The 22,801-nt window shown below is 40.6% G+C and overlaps 1 protein-coding gene across 2 annotated transcripts in view; it reads left to right on the top strand.

Annotated features, from left to right (window-relative positions):
* Positions 1-22,801, top strand: part of LOC137611953 (ephrin type-B receptor 1-B) — a 168,561-nt gene that overhangs the window by 96,462 nt on the left and 49,298 nt on the right. For both annotated transcript variants that reach the window (XM_068340180.1, XM_068340181.1), the window contains exons 4-5: positions 6,873-7,028; positions 13,193-13,528. In XM_068340180.1, coding sequence (XP_068196281.1) covers positions 6,873-7,028; positions 13,193-13,528 — 492 coding nt within the window. The remainder of the gene's footprint in view (positions 1-6,872; positions 7,029-13,192; positions 13,529-22,801) is intronic.

The raw sequence follows: 22,801 nt of genomic DNA on the forward strand, positions 1-22,801 counted from the left end.
CACTCGTGCACTGCCCTCTATTGAATCCAGACATGATTCTCATTTTAAAAACATAGTCACACATTAGTTATTCAATATTAGTACATTAGTAGTTGTCAAAATTAATCAGAAGAGGGTCTTTCTTTATAATGCAGATTTGACTATTTCTTCTACTTTTCACCTGTCTCTTTTCCAACACACAGCAATATACAGTCGTGCTACATGGAGTTTCAAGGGTAATCTAATTGGAAGATGTATTAAGTGCACTTGAAGGGGGGGTATGTATTGTTCACTTGGGTTTCTGCAACTCCAGACATTGCTGCATTGGCTTTTTGAGATGACAGGTACAGTAAGTCAAGACAAGTTGTGTTTTGGTAAGGAGGTGGTTCTAGTGAAGTAGCAGAAACTTTATGTATGTGTCTGACTCAAGGTGGACTGTGTGCTAATATGGTTGGATTTGATCTTGGGAATAGGTGTGTGTTTTCGTTTGGAATAGAGGCTCTGACGAGGGCCAGGATGGACAGATGATTAATGATCGGGGGGAGTGTTCTTTGGGAGGAACTCTTCAGCACAGCGACTCTTAACAAAAGCAGACGAGGTAGGCTTCGAACACTGCACTCTTTCAACCATCAATTTATTCCAGGGGAAACCTCTCCAGCCTTCTCTTATTCCTCTTCACACTCTCTTTTTCTGTTAGATTAGACCGTGATGACAGGGAGTAGTGAGGACTTACACTGACCAGACTTGCTAAGTGATTTCACCACTATGATGCCTTCGAGTGAAGAATAAATGGCCCCACTTGTTAGAAGTTCTGCACATTTCAGCTCATGATCTTGGACTGAAATGAGTTTCATGAGTCCCCACTGACACATGTTGGTACTTTATGAGAAATATGCAAAGTTGTTCTTGAATCACTTTGTATGAATGAATAAATCATAATCCTAACAGGCAGTTCAGCCCAAGTATTAATATCCTCCATGGTCCTTCCTTTGTTTTGAGTCATGCCTCTGTCACAAATAATTGTATTGTGTTTTACAATGACCTTGTGGAGAAATGGAACACCTGGGTTGGAAAAGCAGCTCATTAGGTGGATTGTGGTTTGAAAATGAACAATGACAGAAGAGTGAAACTGCATACCAATGGGGTGCAGCACAGATTGGCTTTTTGTTTTAAGTTGTTCTCTGTTCTGCCGAGGTTTTTGTCCGCTCTGTCAAACATGTTTAAGTCACCCTTCAATTGATCCTCTGAGTATTTCACATAGGGAAGTGTACGCAGTCATATATCGGCTAATGTGCTCAGCAGTTTGCAGGTTTAGTCGAAGATTGCCATCTTTCTGATCGGCTGAGCAACAATAAACAATTGTGAAATAGGGTCAACTGGGGTTTTGACGCCTGCTTTTGAATTTGTGTGTGTGTGTGTGTGTGTGTGTGTGTGTGTGTGTGTGTGTGTGTGTGTGTGTGTGTGTGTGTGTGTGTGTGTGTGTGTGTGTGTGTGTGTGTGTGTGTGTGTGTGTGTGTGTGTGTGTGTGTGTGTTGCATGACTCCAAAGCCTGTTAAGGCTATGATCCATCCCATGTGATGGATGAGGGCTAGGGTTAAGTGTGTATTTGGGGGCCAAGGGTTTTACTTTAGGGTCACTAACGCAAACTCACAACATGTGCCCTTCTCTGGGTCACACACACTCCCTGCACAATGCATTTTATCCTCAGACAAGCAGAGGTGGTCTTTCAAAGCTTGTTAGAAAGTCCAAGATTCAAAACTGCTTCAGAATTCATTAGGCAATTGCTATTTTCTAAAATGTACCAATGAGTCATAACTTGTCACATACTTGGTCAATATTGGGCTGCTGGTGAAATATGAAGTGATAAATGTTTAATATTATTGAACTCTTTCCATAAATCTCATATTTATCACATAAGCTTGAATGCCTTTTTGTATCAAATTCTGCATACACATGACTGCTTTTCCCATAATCAAGGTTTAAAACCTTAAACACCCTACAGAGTGATGCCAAAGGGAAAGCTGGTTGGAATACTGTACGTTAACTTTGATTGGATTTGAGAAAAACATCGTTTCCAAAACCCATCTTTACTATAATCCTTTGCATTGGCTTCCTTTAACTCAGAAATATACATTTACAATTTATCTCACACACACCATGTGATGCATGCAGGGCGAGCCAATGTAATTCTTATTCCACTACCTTCATAAATCCTCTGTCTACAATTACATTAGAATCTGATGGGCTATATGCATTCTGAGACTGTATATTCTGAGTACTGTACATGCAACTTACTTGAAAAGTGTATGTGTGCCCCACCTATGACATATTACTTGTGTTACTAAATGATACACTCAGCAAATGCATTGCTTACTGGTAGTATTCTCTGAAGAAGACTCTGAACTCTGTCTGTTAGCCATTGTTAATAACTGCTAACAGAGACCAGGTCATAGTACTGACCTTCTCATTTAGCACCTGTCCTCAACAATCAATACATCACTGCTCTGCCAAAAGAAGAAACCTGTCCAAAGACTGTTGAAATTTGGCATTTGCTCTACATATTTGGCCGACATGCTGTTAAGAAACCATTACTCAGAGTGGGATTTTCATTGTCATTAATCTGAAGAAGACAGAAGAATACTTGTTGGGACATTGATTGACAGTGACAAAATCACCATTCCATCTCTCCTGGTCAGGTTTGTCAGCTGACATAAGGTAAGTTGAGCTGAGATGAGTTGTGAGCAGTGATCAACTAGTGTCATGCCTCTTATGCTAACCACAGTAAGCTAGAGAGAGGGAGATTCAAGACTGTCAATCAGGTCAAGAAAGTAGCAAAGAGAGAAAAGGTGGGAGGGGAAAGCAATTCATTACCAACAGGACATGAAGAAAGATGTGAGGGCAGAGATGTGAGGAGAGGAGAGAACAATGCAGACAGAAGTCTATGGAGACCACTTGAAAGAGAGTGATGGTTTTTTTTTTTTTTTTTTTTTTACATGCAGTCAGTTCAGTTGTGGGTTATTCTCCTACTCGGGAGTCTAATTGCTTGTTGATCTAATGTTCTATCCCCTCCTGTCCCCAAAACCAACTCATTTGTTGAGTGATGGGTCTATCTGATTTTTTTTCCTGCAGGACAGGAACTCCTGGTCTATTTCAATCTACATATTCACAAATCAGGCGGAGAGGCTTTGGGCTTCGTTCCAAATTCATGAAGTATAAAACTATGCATCCCACCACTGCCTGTCGGTAGAACAAGACCTCTGAGGGTTACCTCACATTGTTCAAATCAATTTCTCTCTCTTTCTCTCTCTCTCTCTGGCTTGGCCCATATCTTTTTCTTCAGCCTTGTCACTCCATATTGAAGATCAGAGAGCAGCTAAATAATTAATTAAGTAACTTAGTTTATTGCTACGATCCTAGCATTTCTGAGAGAGAACCTAGGAATTATCATCTAGATAAACACACTTCCTGTATTGTCCAGTGTGTGTGTGTGTGTGTGTGTGTGTGTGTGTGTGTGTGTGTGTGTGTGTGTGTGTGTGTGTGTGTGTGTGTGTGTGTGTGTGTGTGTGTGTGTGTGTGTGTGTGGCTGTCAGTGCCTGTTTGTTTTTGCCTACCTATCAAATATCCTCTGTCTTATATAGCTGATCTCAGCATCTCCAGTGGTCCAAGGAGAGGCAATAATTCACCCAGTGTCCTGTTGAACATATGCCTGTCAGGTGACAGAAATTGTGAGTGCACCATTTCATTCAGTGGGGTCAGCAGTGGTTACACTTGTTGCCGTGTAAATCAGTACAAGAAATCCATTCCGGGGGTGAGGGCAACATTGTTTGCCAGTGTGAGAGTGTTTCTTAAGGTATCTGTTCATTTCATAGAATGTGTACATGAGTGGAAGTGTGGGCACGTTCAGTCTTCCGCTCCAAGTTTGCCCTGGGGCACTTCTGCAGCACCTCTCACAGACAGCTGATTCAGCATTGCCCCCACTGCTTTTCTTTTTCACTCATTTACAAGAAACAATGCTACCTTCTGTCCCTCTGCAAAAACACCACCTGAGGGTGGAACCCGAAGTATGGATTCTGCCCCTACCCTTACATGCGCACGTGAATTTATTGGGATCCCTTTGGATAAGAGTCAGGGCGATAGGTTTGTGTTTGTGTGTTCATGTTGATACATGTGCTCCTTCCCTCACCTTGATTTATGAATTTTATGCAGCAAAGATGATGACACATAAGTTCTTTCTCCTTCTCCCTCTGAAAATGAATTTCTGATCTGTGCTTTATCGTCTTGTAATCTGTGATATCTTCGGAAGTTATTGCTTTATAAAATGGCTGTGCAGCTGGTTTCCGCACACCCATATGGCCAGTGAACACTTTTAAGAGCCTCAATATTCTCGTATTTGAAGGAGGTTGATCTTCTTGTACAAGAAATGTGTTATTACAAGTCAAGAGAGGGCCCGTACGTCCACTCCCACGCACTAAAACGCCTCACTCACTCCTATAGAACAGTGCTACCTTTATTGCACTTTCTCACAAAACCATGTAGGAATCGTTATATTCCTGCATGCATGCATTTTAAGTTTCAAGCCGACTCTGAAGCACCCACAGCATAGCAATGTGTTTTGCTCACAGGGATATCCGTGTGCACTGCAGCTGTGATTTGCTTTTCAGCACCTCGGGTTGTATTATAAACTGTTTGTTTGTGGTTGTTGTGGTCTGTCCCTGTGTGTGTGTGTGTGTGTGTGTGTGTGTGTGTGTGTGTGTGTGTGTGTGTGTGTGTGTGTGTGTGTGCGTGACTGGACATGAGGTCAGTCAGTTAGTCTCCAGTGCATCTGTCGGACCCACCAGAGGTGTTGGCTGACCAGCTGCTGTCAGGGGTGGAAGCTTGAGTTGTTTGATGCCTTCTCTTTCTCCTTCAACTGTTATTTTTCCCCTCTATCTTTCTATCCATCATTAAAAGCCCATCAGAGAGTAGGGCTGAATTAAACAGGAGCCTCTCCTTTTTTACTGCTAAATGAAATGGAGGCGGCAGTAGCTTAGTTCACAAAATCTTGGGCTGGGGACCGGAGGGTCACCGTCTCAAGACATGTGTTAACTGGCAATGTGAGGTGCCATCCCCTTTATAAGCAGCTCATTTAGGGTGCACCACAAGGGAGCTGCCCGCCGCTCTACCTCCCCAAAACCTGGATGCCTACTACAAGCCGCTTTTGTATGTGTGTGTTAGAGTGTTACAGTCCTATATCCACTGTATTTACACACCAGTGTGTGCTAGAGTGGACTAACAATTTCCTACGGGATTAATAAAGTTGATTAAATTTACATTACATTTACATTTACAAGTGAGCCCATTCCAACCTCCCAGTGCATTCTGAACACAGATATTTATTTATTTTTATTTAAACATTCACTCAGAAATCTAAATTCTTGACTGTTTGACTCAACAGTGAGGTGGAAAGGGACCAACCCTATGGTCACGATTGCTTTAAGTAAGTGCTTCATAAGCATTGGAATAGAGGACTCTTTGTCTGTTAGAGCAAAACCAGTATGTGGTAAGCAAATCCAATAGCAGTTATAAGATATGAAAAACTTAAACACCGGTGTTTCAGGGGTTTTTTAACCTGATTTTTCAGACCTTGTATGAAACCTTTAGTTCTTGATTTGTGCCCTGGCTGCACAAACTTTGTTTTCCCTTTTGACACACTGCCCAGATACTTCCATCACATTTCCCATGACAAACACAATATAATAAAGATCAGATTTCTCCACCACAGTCGGGCTTTTACAGTCTTGTACTCAGGCAAATAGATACAGCTGGAGAAAATGTAAGATGCTTGTCCCATTAAATTTATAACCCCTCCACCTCTGGAGTATAGCAGCACCACAGCTTCCTCCCCCATCAGTAAGCCTGCTAAAATATTAGACATTTATCATGGTTATTACAGTCAGTAAATCCTTCTGCAGAGTGCCGACACTCCTCAGCTTTGTATTCTTTTGGGATATGAGGGTAAATGGATTAGGTTATAGCCTGGACTTATGTGCAATGATATCAGCCACAATAATCTTTGACTCCCACCATCTCCTTTAGAATTTAGGGCTCAAGAACATCGACCCAGGCTCCACAAACTGCCAATGAAATCATTTCATTTGGCCGTGCTTTGTTTTTTCTGTTGTTGTTTTTTTCAAGACATATACATAAATACTGATAGATGATTACCTGCTGTGTTTTTTCTATTTTGTCCCTTGGAGAAGACATTTAGCTAGCAGGCTACTAGAAATTTGACAAACATTGATTTCATTGCTTTACTTGTCAGATTTTAATCTGAATTGTGTGGGAGGTGGAAAGTTCAGGTAAAGAATAAGTAAAGTTGTCCTTGCCATATAATGTTAAGCATTCAATTGCTCAAAATCCCTTGGCCTTCGTTGCATATTTTGTAGAATTTTCCCAAATATTCTAACCAACTTGGCCTGCAGCCTTTTCCTTTTACTTCTGGGAGAAAGTTGGACAGTGAGGAAGTAACTTGGGAAAATGTAAATCAAATAATACTTTAAACAATTACCTCAGCTCAAAATATTTCTGACTGTGTCACATAGAATTTCCATCAGAAATAGTGCGTGTTTATCACTAAAAAGTGAGTTCAACTCCTGTGATCCCACGCTCTTTTGGCCTGTAATAATCATGAGACCTCAATGTCCGGAAACCACATCCACGTCCTATGTGTTGAACAGCATGGGCTTGGTCTTAGTTGTGCTGGTAGGTGAAGAACTGAATCTACCGAAACTGTAGTGAAACTACTTCTAGCTGACATATTATAACCAGATGCTTGATTCACACAGGGCATCCAGGTTGTGGATTTATATTTTTCTTCATTCATTTTCTGACATGGTATTTTTCTGTTTTCCCAGCATGTCCGCCTGGTACCTTCAAGTCAACCCAGGGTCCAGGCTTGTGTCTACAGTGCCCTCCAAACAGCCGCTCCACAGCTGAGGCTGCAACCCTCTGCGTGTGCCGTAACGGCTATTACCGTGGCGATGCTGATCCGCCGGATAGACCCTGCACAAGTGAGTTTATGGTTAAAGCAACCATAAGAAGCATTTATTCAAAACATTTATCCATAACAACTTTGAATGCACCATTCATAGAAGATATTATATGTCTTGTGACAGAGATGAGACCTTTCTTTAATACGGTCATAATGATCATAATGCAGGCTTTCCAATCTTTGGTGTCTCCAAGGCTGCACCAATGACATTCCTTTCTGTCCCTTCTCTGCCTGTCTGTTGCTGTTGTGCATTCCCTCCGTCTGGTATCGTCCCCTGAAGTCCTAATTACTCAGGCAGATGCTGCGAAGCTTTGACACTACCCTGCCGCTATCCGCTTGAGATCCAATAAGGCCTCCCACGGCATCAGAACTATCTGAATATGATGTAAAAGCAATATGCTAAGCCTTCCTGTCAAACCCTGCTGACACACAGTTACACAGAAGGAGAGAACTAATAGACCCCAAAAAGTTTGTTTACCGCTCTCCCTTTGCCGTCACCGGGGAGCATCTTAATGGTTTGTTCTTCTCACTGCAGCAGCCGATGAAGCGGTATTGGTAAGGTTGTATATTAATTTAGTCCTGATTTATTCACATAGACCTGGCTAATTGGCCTCAGCAAGGAGTTCAGGACCACACTCCTTTCCTTATCGTTTAGCAGCAGCATACGGTAGCCTTCACTGCTACGACGTGCACTGCATGCACATATGTTGTAATGCTTCCTTTTATAACTCTAAGTGCTTTAAGGGAGCTCCAGTGCTTCACGGCTGTCTCACTGGCTGGTTGAACGGTTCCCAAATGCAGTCGACCGCACCTGTAGTTTTTGTTTTTTCTCAAAGGAACGGAAACCACTCTCACCCTGAGTTTTCTCCACCATTCCATGGTATGCTGCATAGCTCTCTGGTGAATTAGTGAATGCTCCGCCAAGCATTGCATCTGCCTCTATCTCCAGGCCTTGAATTCTCCCCATGCCCCAGTGGAACTTCTCAAACAGATCTCTATGGTTGGTGCTAACTTTACAAGTATATCTTATGCAGCGTTTTTCCTCTATAGTTTTATTCCCTATGTCAGTTTTGTACGTTCTTTTTTTTTTTAACTCGTGCTAAGTTTCTTTGTTTCATTCATTTAGATATATTTTGATTAATAAGATACATGAGAAGTACTAAATTGTTAATTGAGTTAAAGAAGTTCAGCTTCAGTTGAAACTTTATTCAATTTCTTTGTAAACTGCACTTTAAAAATATCCAGCTGAGAATTTTGTTTTTCATCACCTCTTTTAAATTTAACATCTGAAAGCAACCTCTGTTCCTCCTCAGTTTAAGAATTCTTTTGCAGCAGTGAATTCAAAAGCCTTCTCTGAACATTCAACCATACAGTAGCTGCAGGTTGCCCTAGATGTCAGTAGGGGGGACAGTGAGATCATCCCAGTGAGAATCTCTTTAATATTTCAGGCGCTAATAAGAGTGCTACTAGAGAAGCTTAAATCAGGCCAATCTGTTGCAGAAGAAGCTTTAGCTTTAGCAGTATTCTCTGACATCACAGGCGAGGGTCCCTGTGTGCTCCAGATCAGTCTGATTAGCTTGCTGATGGATTGTCCAGTGCCTGGCTCTGTCAGTGGGGGGGCTTCATGCAATACAACCACTTTTTTCCCCCTCAGGGATGTTACAAGTCAGGGATGTATTTCAGACTACCCCTCTACCTCCCACCCCTCCTTTATCCCATTTTTTTCTCTAGCTGAAACTGACTCCAGCCTCGCCAGAGGGGAGTATCACCAAGGGTTCGTCCTCACTGTGAAGCCCACTCCTCTCTGCTTCACTATCTAGCATAAGGGGCATTGGGACAGTGGTTAGCATTCCATTGCACCCCCCACCCCCACCCATACCTTCTTTAGATTCCAAGCCCCATTCTCCCTCACTATGGGTGTCCATGTTTGAAAAAGAAATATCTTGTACATATGAGAATGGTTGGTAATGGGGTTGTCAACATAGGCAAGTGGACTTCTCAATGTGTGAGTCAGAATAGAAGACTGACAAGTGGTAAGTGAGGTGAGTTAAATGGTGAAACCAGCACTGATTGTTCCATAGCTGAGAATACATGCAGTGATAGAGAGTCCTAGTACAAGGAATTGTGAGGAAATCGAAGTACTGATTGGAGGGAAGAAGCACAGACATAGACAGATCTGTTAATAAAGCAGGTAGGTGGTGTCAGACTAAGAATTTAGAATGATTGGATTGGAAAAGCTGTCTTGGGAAGTTCTGGACGTAGCCCACATCAATATAGGATACAAGAACATCCCAGTGAGATACAACATGTTCATTAAAATATTTTTTTTAAAAAGGCTGTATATGGATATATCTGTGAAACCACCACTGACCGTTCCATCTTAAGAATTCAATTGAATGAACATAAATACAGGTTATGAGACAGAAAATAAAATGGTTCTGACGACTTTCTACATCCGTGATCCATACCACATTGGTCTAGAATCTTGTGGCTCTTGCTCAGTACTCTGTAATCTGTGGCCCGTCCCTGTCCCCTTGGGGATCTTCTCAAGGGCAGTGAAACGCTGTCTCTGCCTCACAACACAAGAAAACCATCAAAATTCCAGACTGAAAGGGTTTATCTGCTTTTTTTTCTTGCCATTATTCAATTGAGACATTTTCTTTCTTTGCTTGACTCTTCACCACCTCTCCTCTCTCCTTGTATTCTTTTCAAAGACAAAGAGGAGTGAACCATGAAAGTGCATACAATTTTCAGTTTATTTATTTCTCCAAGTTTACCACTTTTTCTTTATTCCTTTTTCACATCAGGTAAGGAGCTAGTTGAGGGTGCTTCTGCCAGCATCTCGAATTTCCTGGCCAACAGGACAGAATACTAACACACGCATGTGTGTGTGTGCATGTTCGAAAATGCCTCTTTATCTGTATTGAAGCAAAGTTGCTGTAAATCAACATTTACATATGTGTGTGGATGGTGCTTTAGTCAATTAAAGAAGTATTTCTGTGCAGGCATGCTCAGACAAGTCATTGCAGATGTATGCCCTCCCCCCCAATCTCCACCCTCCAGAGCTGTAAGCCATGCTCACACACACGCAGACACACACACTGTCTACAACTCCCTCAGTTTCTCAGCCAGACTGCATTAGTCCTTATAACATGTTTTATTTCATGTCTCACCAACCCACACAGCCCATCTTTCTCCCTCGCAGATCCTCTGGCTGTGATCAGTATCTCCACACAGGGACCTTCTGTTGGTCCCTCGAGGCCCGTTTCACATCATAAAAACAAACAGTTTGAAAGAGGAGAAATGTCGGCCTCAGACCATTCAAAGGGTGGATGAGTAAACAATGTGCAGACGTGTTTATTTTGGGCACTGGGGCAGTCTGTATATTAGCAGCTAAGGGACTAAGCTGGACTGTGGGCTTTTACGATCCAGGTGGCACAAACAGGGCAGCTATGAAAGGTCTGTGAGCCTCATTTCATATAATCCCTATGAGTTCTTCATAATTTGTGCACTTGATGTAATTTATCACTTCTTATATTGTCGTATAAATCTGATGCATTTCATGAGGGCTTTGGTTTTTTAGTTGTCCGGATGGGTTAAAGACACAAAGATCCACTGCAGCCTCACCCAACTCACATGCACATCTTTAAAGCCGGCGAACACCTTTGTTTGTTTTGCCGTTGCCACGACTGGTGTGAGCACAGAAACTGCATATTGGAAGTTTCTTGACCTTGAAATTGCTTTTTGTCCATTTGCTTTGTTTTTCTATGCTGCTTTTCAGAAGAAGTGTGCCGCAACAAGATGGGCATTCTATGAATTTGAAGAGCAGAAAACAACATGATGGTCTAAAAATAAACACTCATTTTGGAATGTGATCATCAAGTCATTTTTGTGACAATAATTTGGTTGCCATGCAAACAGGATTATTATGGTTTATTGTTTGTTGATTTAACCGCGTAACCAATTTACAGAGGCTGTTCTTTGACTATTTCCTGTAAGCAAAGCAAATCTAACTGAGTACACACTTTGAACAGACCGAGAGTCTTCATTGTTTGCTAAGTAACTGCACCGTAGAGTTCCTATCCAGTTAATTGTCTAGACATTTGCCACCTCCACATATGTAGCTGAAAACAAATCCATCATCTGGCTGCCTGTTTGTTTCTATGTAATTCTTACTGTGCTCTTCCTATTGGAATTGCATCCTCACTTTCTACACTTTTCTGTTTATTTGGTTGTCATTACATCCAACCCTACATGAGCCCTTTTTACATCACCCTATTGAAGCAAAAATAACAAGCATATTGATTTGACTTCATTGTCCTTGCGCAAATGGCCAAACACTCTGCAGTGTACTTTGAAATTTCACCATTAAAATAGAGGCCTTACTGTGCCACCATAAATATCTTCTCCAAAAGAGCTCATGCAGTTGTGTTCAGATGCTGATTTTCCACTGTTACTTAAGTGAAATCAACTCGTGTAAGAGCACAAACAAATGTGACTGGCATAGCTAAACGAACGCCAGCTGAGAGCCTGTAACTAACGTTCCCAACAAATTAAATCCTATGGCAGATTAAAACAGCCACTGGCTGCAGTAATAGTCTGCAAATCACTGGTTAAGTGGCAGTCACATCTGATTTCCTGTGCCATCCCTGCACATGTGGAGCTTGGTTCTAATTGGGATGAAGGATGCTTGTTTCACAACTCCACCAGAAAATATTTGGTATTTCTCCCACTGTTGTACAAACACATCGATACAGAAATAAATACACAGGAACAAGTAGGTTGGGCATGTGTGTTAATCACATTCAGTTTTAGACTTGAGCAGTTGTGTTTTCCCCGGCATTGTAAGTTTTGGGGCAAGTTTGATGGATGATATAGAAGATGCGAGTATAGTGAGTACCTTATGTTCAGTCCCAAAGGAAAAAATTAAATTTGGTACCAGTTCCCCTAGAGAGCATGTTTTGCCCACCACATACCCTAGAATGTAGAGGCATCTGAAGACCAAATGATGTGCCATTTGACCATTTATGTGGGGCACTAGCTTTCCTCTGCAAAACCATAATAATCAATGAAAGTCACGCCCTCCCTGTTGGTGACCTTGTTGTGGCTGAGGCCCAGAGCAGAGCTCTGAGCTCGTAGTTGAAACAGTGCAGTTCCCGTCACCCTTTTATGTCCGGCCACTTTGTCCAAGCTCCCCAGGGCTATCCCAGATGGCGTTGCAGCACACAGATACTAATTGTGTCTGTGTTGACTGAGGTACCTATTTACCCTGTGCCCACAGAAATGGAAAGCTTACCGTGTTTATTGTAACATTCTTAAAAGTTCATATTGGTCTTCTCATATTTTTTTCAAGGATAAATGGAGAGGGGGAGAAAGTGTAGTTATGCAGCTAATTCCGGAAAGGCCATAATGTAATACATTTTTAGTTCTGTAGGACCCATGGACATAATAGCAGGTCAGTTAAACTTGTCCTTTAATGATTCAGGTCAGGCTTTAGGAACTGGGACCAGATCAGCTCTGCAGGGCTGCCTCACTTATCCCAAGCAGCAACTCAGGGCTTTGGAAAGCCTCTTTATCAGCAGCGTCTGGTTTCTGAAAAGGAGGAGCTGCCTCCAAACAGCCGGAGGGACACTGAGACTCAGCTAAGCAAATTTCTCCACTGTTTTGACGAGATTTCAGCTCCCATATAATTACGCTGCACTTGTGAGAGGCTGAAAAGCTGCTTTTCTACACCCTAACATGAAGCCATCAATCGAGCAAAACATTTTTATTATTTCTTGATTTTTTCCTGAATAACATCTTTGAAGTTCTGCTCCAGCTGTGGGCTATAAGGAAGTGAATGGGAGTGTAGATCTCCTGAGTGACTTGATTACTACATGCAGCAGCGACTTTTTCTAAATAACTAGCATTTGATAGACAATAAAGGTTTGTCTGTGTGATCTCACTTGTTGTAAGTGAAAGAAATTAGCATTCCAATTGTGCTGAAGGTGGTTTTAGAAAGAAAAAGACAATTGCTCTTAAACAACCTTTATATTTATTACTAGGATTTGAATTGAGTAAATTGCCCCTAACGGTAACCAGATTTGTAAATCAGGAGGCACTTTTCTTGAAAAACAAGGTTTTTTTTTCCCAATAATTACAGCAGCTTTTGGCTCACATCTTTCTTCTTATGCTTGTCTACAGGTGTTCCATCCAGCCCAAGGAACGTGATCTCCATCGTCAATGAAACCTCCGTCATCCTCGAGTGGCATTCTCCCAGGGAGACGGGCGGCCGTGACGACGTTGTCTACAACATAGTTTGCAAGAAGTGTCGGGCCGATCGGCGCTCCTGCTCTCACTGCGACGAAAATGTGGACTTTGTCCCTCGACAGTTAGGTCTGACAGAAACCAAGGTTTTCATCAGCAACCTATGGGCTCACACCCTCTACAGCTTTGAAATACAGGCGGTCAATGGCGTCAGCAATAAGAGTCCCTACCCTGCTCAGCATGTCTCCATAGATATCACCACCAACCAGGCTGGTAAGTGATTGCTGTGGCTTTTTCTAAAGATGATTATGATAATGTAGACGTGGCGTTTGTGAATATTAATTTTTTCAAATCTTCACCGTCATCCTTGTCATTTATTCTTTCATGTATTTTTTTTTAAGTTATATCCTTGTTGCGACCAAAGTCGGTTCCTTCCACCCTTATTTCAGGTCACATACATTGAAATTCCATTAAGGTTGCAGAAATATGAATGCACCTCCACGCTATATCATCTTGAGCAATGTGCATTTCACTCTCCTTCTGTGGCTCAACTGACTTCAGGTCTGCTACTATTTCTCCTCCAGCCATTTGAGTTATACTTCTGTGCTCCTTCACTAAGTATCCCATTCTTAAATCATAGTCATTTTCATAATAAAACTATAGAAATTTTAGTGGAGTCTAGACCCATGACACAGTAGGTTACAATTTGTAGAAGTGCAGGTCGCTGCACCATCCCTGTTTCCTCTGTAAACAAATCATGTCCGATCATAGAAATGAGTCGATGTTTGCATTTTCCTGTGAGCTTTCCAGGAATTGTTACTCTTCAGCATTGATAAAGGTATCCGCCCCTCCATAACCAACACAAGTGACTCATGAGATCACTTTCTTTGAGCTTCACATCTGTTGTTGGAAGCTGGTTGTTTCACAGACTGACACATTTCTTTGTTGTTTTTCTTTGGTCTTTGTTTAATTAGGCTTTGTTTTGATATAAACACTACTCAGGAAGTCTTCTCGTCTTTTTTTTCTGTGCTTCTGACTTCATAGACGACCACAGCTCAGTCGAAAAATGTTTTTGAATATTCATGTTTATACAGCGACACTATCCTGATTTCTTGACAAACCCCATGACAGAATAAATTTGACTTAATTGCTCGCTATTTCTGTCATTTTCCAAATGACATTCAATATTAAGCATGAGTCACAAGCCGTTGTTTCTTTCTTGCATTTATCTTACATTAGTTGACAACAGACATTTTGAACTATACAGTGTTTCTCAACCTTTTTGAGTATGCAGAAACTCAAGTTGGTCTGACATGTATTCAGAAACACATGAACACAAACACACACATACATAATAAGTGGTTGTTTAGGCAGACAAATGTGACTTTCTATCAGTGGGAAACCTGTTTTTCACCCAAGTATCCCGTGGTCCATCACCCTCAGCAACTTCCTGTCCATATTCTTAATCTAAGTTGGGTTTGAAAATGCAGTTTTCAAGAAATAAATTCTCAAAAATGGTAACAGGATAGAAATAACACTGGCTGAAACTGTCGGGAACTCCTTCTACGAAACTACCCAAAAATGATCCAAAGCCATGTCTTGAAATTTTATTCCTAAATGTGTGATCTTCCCTGATCTCTGCTCCTGGATCAGCTGTGGTGAGGCCTTTGTGATTTCTTGTGCACATGAACACTGAGGGTCACAGACCTAGTCAAGCTCTGCACAAGTCTCAGATGAAAATAGCAATTGAATCTCATCTAGAATTTTCGAATGCTGAGAGAGGAGGTCAGAAAATGCGCTGCCATTTGAATTTTCACAGCACAGGGGAGAAAAATCAAATTCCACCGAGGAGCCTAACACAGTGTTTCTAAATTTCAGCTGTAGTAATATTATATAGCCTTAGGCTGGCCATATGCAAGATGACCAGTCATGGTGTAACATGTGGTGGAATGTGAGACAAGCTATGCATTTTCATTTTACTGATGTTGCTTTTGCTGGTCGTCTTTGTTTTCTATTTTTAATGCTTGATGAATTCCATGAAGTCAAAATATTAACTCACCTTACAACACCCTGGAGGAGAAAAACAGAACTGCAGCTCTTAACTTCAGTGTTGTGTAACACCTATCCAAAAATATGTTTGCTGTTCAATACTTTAAGGTCACATTGGAGGAGTCAGACCAGAGATAGATGCATGCCCAGCTGCTGTTTTCAGGTCATGCTGAAATATTGTTTACTCATACTATCTCGATCCATCCTCATTGTTTGTGTGTATATATGTGCTGGCTCTGACTATTCCTGTGATGTCATTCCAAAAATTAAAATGACCTTCATCCTGTCGCCTTTCACTCTTTCTCTCTCTCTCTCTTTCTCTGTCTCTCTGCATTTGTACGTGTTCTCATCTCATCATCCATCTGTACCTGTGATTGAATCTGAGCCCTGATGGAAATAACAGGTCGAGGATTTTTTTTTTCTTTATTTTTCACCCTCTTCTTTGTGATCTTTGACTTGCAAACAAAAAAGTATTAAACCTAATAGATATGAAGTGGATTTGCAATGTGGTGAACAATATGAGATTGTCAATTGAATTAATACTGGAGAGGTTCAGAGCATGGATGTGACTGGTAGCCACGGTGCTAGTTTAACTTTATTTCAGGAAAGATAATTGAATGAAGTAAAAATAATTGTGTGTAATAAAACATTGCGAAAGCTAATTATTTTCAGAAATTCTTTGGTGTTTGCACTCTTTACGGAGATTGTGATAGGAAGGTATCTGCCCCCGAGCAAGGGAAAGATATATATCCCCCTGTGGAGTGGGGACACTGGTTGTGGCGGTTGCGGCTGCTGAGATTGATGAGGCTGATGAAACTATGAGGCTGAATGGGCGACGACTGGCCAGTGATTAATGCATGATATCCCTCTACCCGTTGTGTTCCTACTATTATCAATCAATAATTTTATTTATCTCATGACATCAGCTCATGAAAATTGAGACAAACAAATGATTCTTTTGGTAATAAGCAAATCTTGTCAACATTATTAGTGGAATAACTTGCCATCAATAATTACCATTGGTCAGTATAAGTATGTTCTCACGTCCTCTCAACCGGTAGTTGTGTCTTTTGTATCAGTATCAGCCAGCTAGCTTGAAACACATAGTTACACACTATCCAAATAGAGCAGCACTGCATTCATCCAAACCATAAAACACATTATTGATAAATGAAGAACAGTGGGCTAAGGCAGCTCCCCTGGGAAACACCACACTATAAGTGATAAGTTTTCGATATTAAAATGCTGAGCTGAAATTATGAAGTCACATGTCAGTGCTGTAGACGTGGAGGGATTTGACTTGTTAGGAAATCAGTTTAAATAAGCAGACAATAATGTATTAGTTCTTCAAGACTAACTTTTTTTCTTTTAGTCACTCGATTCTGGAGGTTTGCTGTTGGGTCTGCTCAGCTAAGAAAATATTTTGTATATTTTCAGGGTGCACTAAACCCTTGGTGAATCTTTGAATTCAGTAGGCATAACCCCTCCTTATGGCTTTAACTAGAAAAATTCCATATTTGAGATGAGAATATGTTCGTAACAAAGTAGCATTCAATTCTAAATGTGCATCTTGAGTTATTATTCAGCTCAGGAAGTAGTTTCTCCACTTTTTCAATTTCTTTTGATTGAAATTTGTTTGAATCAACACACCGTTAGCCCTTCAAAATGGAATTAAATCGTATTTACGATAACATACTGTCTCCACCTTTTGTTTAACATTTTTTAGCTCCTATAGCATTGGTTGTAACTTTTTTTAACTCATCTCTTTTGAGCATACATAGCCAAATACAATGATTTTTCATTATGTTTCACAACTCATATCAAATCAAGTGAATGACTAATGAACAAGCTACTTTAATTGGATACTTATTTTACTTTAATCTCTCAGACCATAGAAATAGAACAGGGTTTATCTCGAGTATTTTCATTTAGTGGAGGGCACATTTGATTATGAGGGTTCTCAGAACAATGTAATGACCAGGTGAACCAGTCTTTGTCTGACAGTGAATCAGGGCACAAGTGGGATGGAAAGAGAGGCAAATGGAGAACACGAGACCCCTCTTTCTTGACTAGAACGCTAGACTGTGACAGTGAAGGAGAGGAAAATGATAGAGTAAATAGGTCTGATTATCAGGGTGGCCTGATGTTGCTGACTGTCCCCATTTGACAGCCTAATAGCACACTTTACAAATAGATGTAGAAGCAGTAATGTCCAGATCTATTGTTGAAGTCCGCTCCAGTAATGAGGTGTCTACCAGAAATCTGCCAGGCCTATGTCCAGCCCAGTGCAGCCTTTTGTAGCCAGGTAATTGCACTGTTCCTAGTTTCGACTGGGGGTTTCATTTGTAGGCCTCTGAAGGGCCAGAAGAACCCAGTAAAGATTAATCTTGACATTGTATTTCAGAGCAAAACCCCAAACGCACACTTCAAAATGTAGGACTCTATTTAGAGTTCACAAAGACAATTGCATTAGAAAATAAAACTCAATGCAATTTTTGAAATGCTTTTGTTTGTTTATTCTGTTTCAGAGAAAAGTCTGGGACAGGTGGTGTAAAAAGGCACCAAAAATGTTTACATGAATTAGCAACAGGAAGTGTTCTATTCCAAATGAATGCATACTTTCTTCTTTTCATATCCATGAAACTGGTGCAGACTGTACATTATGTATATAAATATCCTTCCATTAACCTTCAAAGCAGTGAAATAACATCCCCACAGTAGAGACCCTGTGGAATTGTGAGTTTTTGATGCATCTAAATGACAATTTGAGCACTGTGAGACTGAAACAAAGGATGGCACTGTTTGGACTAAACAAACTAACAATGCACAACCCTAATTTTACCACATGGCAAGTCGTGGCAAGAGCCAAGACTGCCAGCGAAGTAGACAGATTCATTTGTTTGTGTTCCACATGATCACCGATTACACAGGTGCAAAGATATCAGGGAGAGTTTGATATTTTTTTTAAACAATTTCACATTGAATAAATTATCTTTTAGATTTAGATTTAAACTTTAAATTGAAGGGTGTTTGTCATGAAACTGCACATTAAAGCATGCAGATCAAATAGTATTGGAATATTTCTTTTTTTTTTTTCCTGATTCTGACAGTGGAGTTCATTATTTCTAGAGGAATGTGGCTCAGTTAAAGGGTGTTCTGCTTGCAGTCTCCTCTAAATCCCTCTCGGCTCTGCCATTCAAGGCAGTCATGTGCTTTGTACTCAGCAGCTATTAAAAAGGATAATGGAGGAGATAAGTAATATGGTTGCTTAGGAAATAATAATTAATCAACATACCCTCTTATTTATTTTCCATTTTACATGTCCTTTTCTCAAATAACACGCATGGATGTTTCTCTACTTATTATTCTGAAAATAAATAGCAAGTACATTTATATAGGTTTTTTTAATCAAATTCACTTGGTCTGTAAAGACCGTGCATCTTTGTTAAAACATTTTTTGGCCAAACTCTTTTATAAGTATAACACAAAAAATAACACAAAATATATATTTTTTCTCTCGTCTCAGTCTTTCTTAGTGGCCTTCAGACTGACAAGAAATCTTCCTCTTCCCAACCCAAAATGTCATCACATATGAAGAGCCCAGATATATACAGTGTGTGTGTGTGTGTGTGTGTGTGCGTGCGTGCGTGCGTGCGTGCGTGCGTTGCGCGTGCGTGTGTGTGTGTGTGCATGAATGTAATATATACATATACTGTGTGTGTGTGTGTGTGTATATATATGTATATATATATACACACACACACACACACACACACACACACACACACACAGATTTGATTTTGATTTTTAACATCACGTTTATTCATAAAAGTCAAATTACAAAATAATCACGTTGACACAAAATCCAAAAGAGTTTCATGTTAAGAGGATTTTCAATAACACTGCATTTTTCGAACAGAGAAACATCTTTTAATACTTATCAAAATAAAAAAAAAAACAGAGAGAGACTGTAGAGTGTTGTCATGAGCAATGTGTATACTGTATACCTTCTGAAGCAATGAAGACCTCTAAATTAAATTACAGATTACTCAGGAAAGAAAAGGTTTGTGCTTGTCTCAATGGGATTTTTTCCCAACCTGACGTGACTTCAGTGTGGGCTCTCGTAAGATTAAGCGAAACTCAGAGACTACCTGGAAAACAGTGAGGCACTAGTTGTTAAAGGGGTAATGGTGCAAATTGGCCATGAGATGACATAGGTGAGAGGGGAGGAAGGGAGAGCCTTGATGGAGAGGAGGAGAGCAGGGAATAATGGAGGTGAGGAGGGAGTTGGAGGGATTTAGTGTGAATCACCTCGGAGGCCATTTAACTGCCCTCGATCCCAGCGTGTGTCTGGGAGGAAGGACTGATCAATAGTGTGATTTAGGAGTTCATTCTTGGCTTGTGCTCTCTAGGAGATGTGTGAGCTCACACAAATACACTCAAAGGTTATATACTGCCCTGTCTCAGGTCATCATTCATGTCTTGCCAGGATTTAGTGATATTTATCTTTGTTAGCTATTGAAAAATAACTATTTTATGTATGAATGTGGAAAAGTGTTACCGCAAGGGTCATTTTATGTAGTGGTCATGCTATGGCTAGTAAAACGTGGTGAGAATCAGACGTAGCGGCCATGTATTCTGATGTAATTCATCTTGAACACATAACCGAACACCTCTGCTTCAGAGGAGAGGGGATTTGTCATCTTTTTCACATTTTTACAATTCCTTCTATCCGTGAGTGGTGGTGTGGGGGTGCTTTACCACACAATGCATTCAGATAATAAAGTACATAAGTCTACATGGTCTTTTTGAACTGATGTTTGATGCTCAATAGTTCAGTGATCTTACTGGCAGAGTCTTCTTGACCTAGATTGTGTGCCAACAGTCCCTCAGACCACAGAATGCCAAGTATATCTACAAACAATCCACTTAGCTGCTCTGTTTGGAGAGCTATCCCCACAGAAATGCAAACATTGCTGTCCTTAGCCTTCTATGGGCAAGTTCAGCAGGATGGGCGAATCAGAACGTGTCAGACTGACTTCCAAACAACCAGATGAATTAAAGAGAACTTCACTCTGTGGCGTTTTAAAATCAGATCAAGATTACAGGCGAACATGCCTGGTGAAGGATATTGAAGACACATCTCATTATGTCTTTTTGATTTGCTGGCTGCCGTGTCTTTCCATTTGTTTTTCAAGGGTTTCCTTCTTTCAGTTTCTTTTCTCTTGCTGAGTCTTTATGTATCAGAGCACGGGTGTCTTGTAGTTTCATCATCTTAGACAATTCTTCAGGCTCTCTTATTTGATGCCTCATTCTCTTACATTTTGAATGCTGTCCTTGCACCCAGAAACTGAGGTATTAGCTACAGGCAAAAATAAAAGTGTGGACTTGAATGAATGTGAGTCCACTTGTCAAATCTGATGACTTCATATCGTGAGAATCAGAAGCTGCTGCGTGATTCTGCCGATGTGAAATTATGCTGATATGCGTACGAGTTCTGCTTTAATACAAAAAGCTATGTTCAGAATCTTTCACTTATAATGTGATTTTGAGAATAATTCCATCCATGGTTCCTTGACAGAAATCTGCGACGCTAAACTGATCCCTCTTTATAATGTTTGAGAGCAACCCATTACCATATAGTCATGGCTGGCTGAGCCCTCTGAGTCCCTGATGATAGGGAAGCTGCTAGTTAAACCTATGCCTTTAATAGAGGCACTGTACATGACTATAGGCTGTTCTCCACATATGGGGCTCTGAGACCTCCATTAGAATGCTCCATGGTCCGATTGTACGCCTTCATCTTCAGGCACGAACTTCAAGTGCACCACATAGGAGAAAACTTGGCTTGTGGGTGTGCTCAGGGAATGGGGCCATTTGTAATTGTGTTTTTATTTTAGGTTTTTTTGTTTGTTTGTTTGTTTGTTTTCTACAGAGTTGAATGGTGCAAGGTCAGCTGACCAATTATAGTGGAATCTTCTGTCCAATAATTTCACTGAAGATTGCTGAGGCACAGCAGAAACTGGGAAATCAGATGCGAGAACTGCCCATGAAGATCACAGATGGCAGACTGCAGTCAGGAAATTTCACTGCAGGGAGGACACATTAAAACTGGAAGGAAGCATCTAGAATTAATATTTAGTGTTATTGAAGGGTTGCCCCTGTTTTGGGTCAATTTCACCCACTGTATGTTAATTAATCCAAGAGTTGTCTAAAACAAAAACAAAAAAAATCCCTAAAAGTAGTGTTTATATTTCATTACTAACTCCATTACTATTTTATCAATATTTAGTGCAATGTAGTTCCTTACCTCTCTCAGATAATGGTTCAATCAGGGTAATTCACTCATTTTCCATATATACAATTTTTTTATTGTTTAACCGCATTATTACTTTTGAAAGACCAACATATAAAACACAAGTTGTACATTGAACATGTAACATTGAACACATTTTAAATTTTCATTTACATATACAGTATGTACTGTTTATGAAGCAATAAAAAAAACAAAAAAACAATAGCTATATGAAGAAGGTGTGTTTGCGTGTGTGTCTGTGTGTATGTCTGTTGCTCCGTATGTCTGTTCATCTACGGCATAGCCCATGAGTGACATGTCACCACACTGTGCTTTGTGCAAATTAATTTGGCACATTTCACACAGGTCATGCTTTTCTTCACATCATCAGATGGCCTGCAGACCTGCCATCTCTTCCTCTTTCCTTTTCCCCCCAGAAGTAACCGAGAAACAAGACAACCATGATTCCTTCACTATGGTGGCTTTTTGCTGATCCCAAGACAAACACAATTCACTCTCATACACTTATACACACACATGCGAGCACACACACACACACACACACACACACACACACACACACACAGCATAAAACACAAGTTATTATTCACACTCATAAATATTAAGCTTTCCTGATTGTGATGGAAAAAACTTCCCAGCCAGTGAAAACAGTGGTGTAACATCTCCAGAGGCTCTAGAAGAACTTTACTAGTGTATTTTTGTTGAAGGCTGTTAGGTTTCACACAAAAAAAACTTTTGTGCTGGTGAGTTGTGTGATGGAGAATATAAGATCCTGCATTTTGGGCGTTCGACCCCCACAGGATATTCACAATAAGGATGCCTCTGAATCTGTCTATAATTAATTTTAATCTCATGCAAGTTTAATGCAAAATTACTGTAGGACTCTTTCAAGCACATGAGGTGTTGACACTTCATCATATCATATGACTTGAGGTGACCTTACAGTGGAAACAGGCTCAGATCTGTGCTAGACATGAAAAACAATGCTCCACCTCATTTGTATTCCACAGCAGATTAATCAAGTAAAGAAGTTTTTAATTTTTTTTTTATTTCTCTCAAACCCCTGTCCACCTTTTCTCTCCCTGTCTCCCTCATCCTCTCCGTCCCTCCTTGTCTCTTACTTTCTCTCTTTCTCAGCCAGACACTAGCAGGCTTTGACTTTGATTAATGGTGACCCGAGC

Source organism: Antennarius striatus, chromosome 18 (genome assembly GCF_040054535.1).
Source record: "Antennarius striatus isolate MH-2024 chromosome 18, ASM4005453v1, whole genome shotgun sequence".
Classification (NCBI taxonomy): Eukaryota; Metazoa; Chordata; class Actinopteri; order Lophiiformes; family Antennariidae; genus Antennarius; species Antennarius striatus.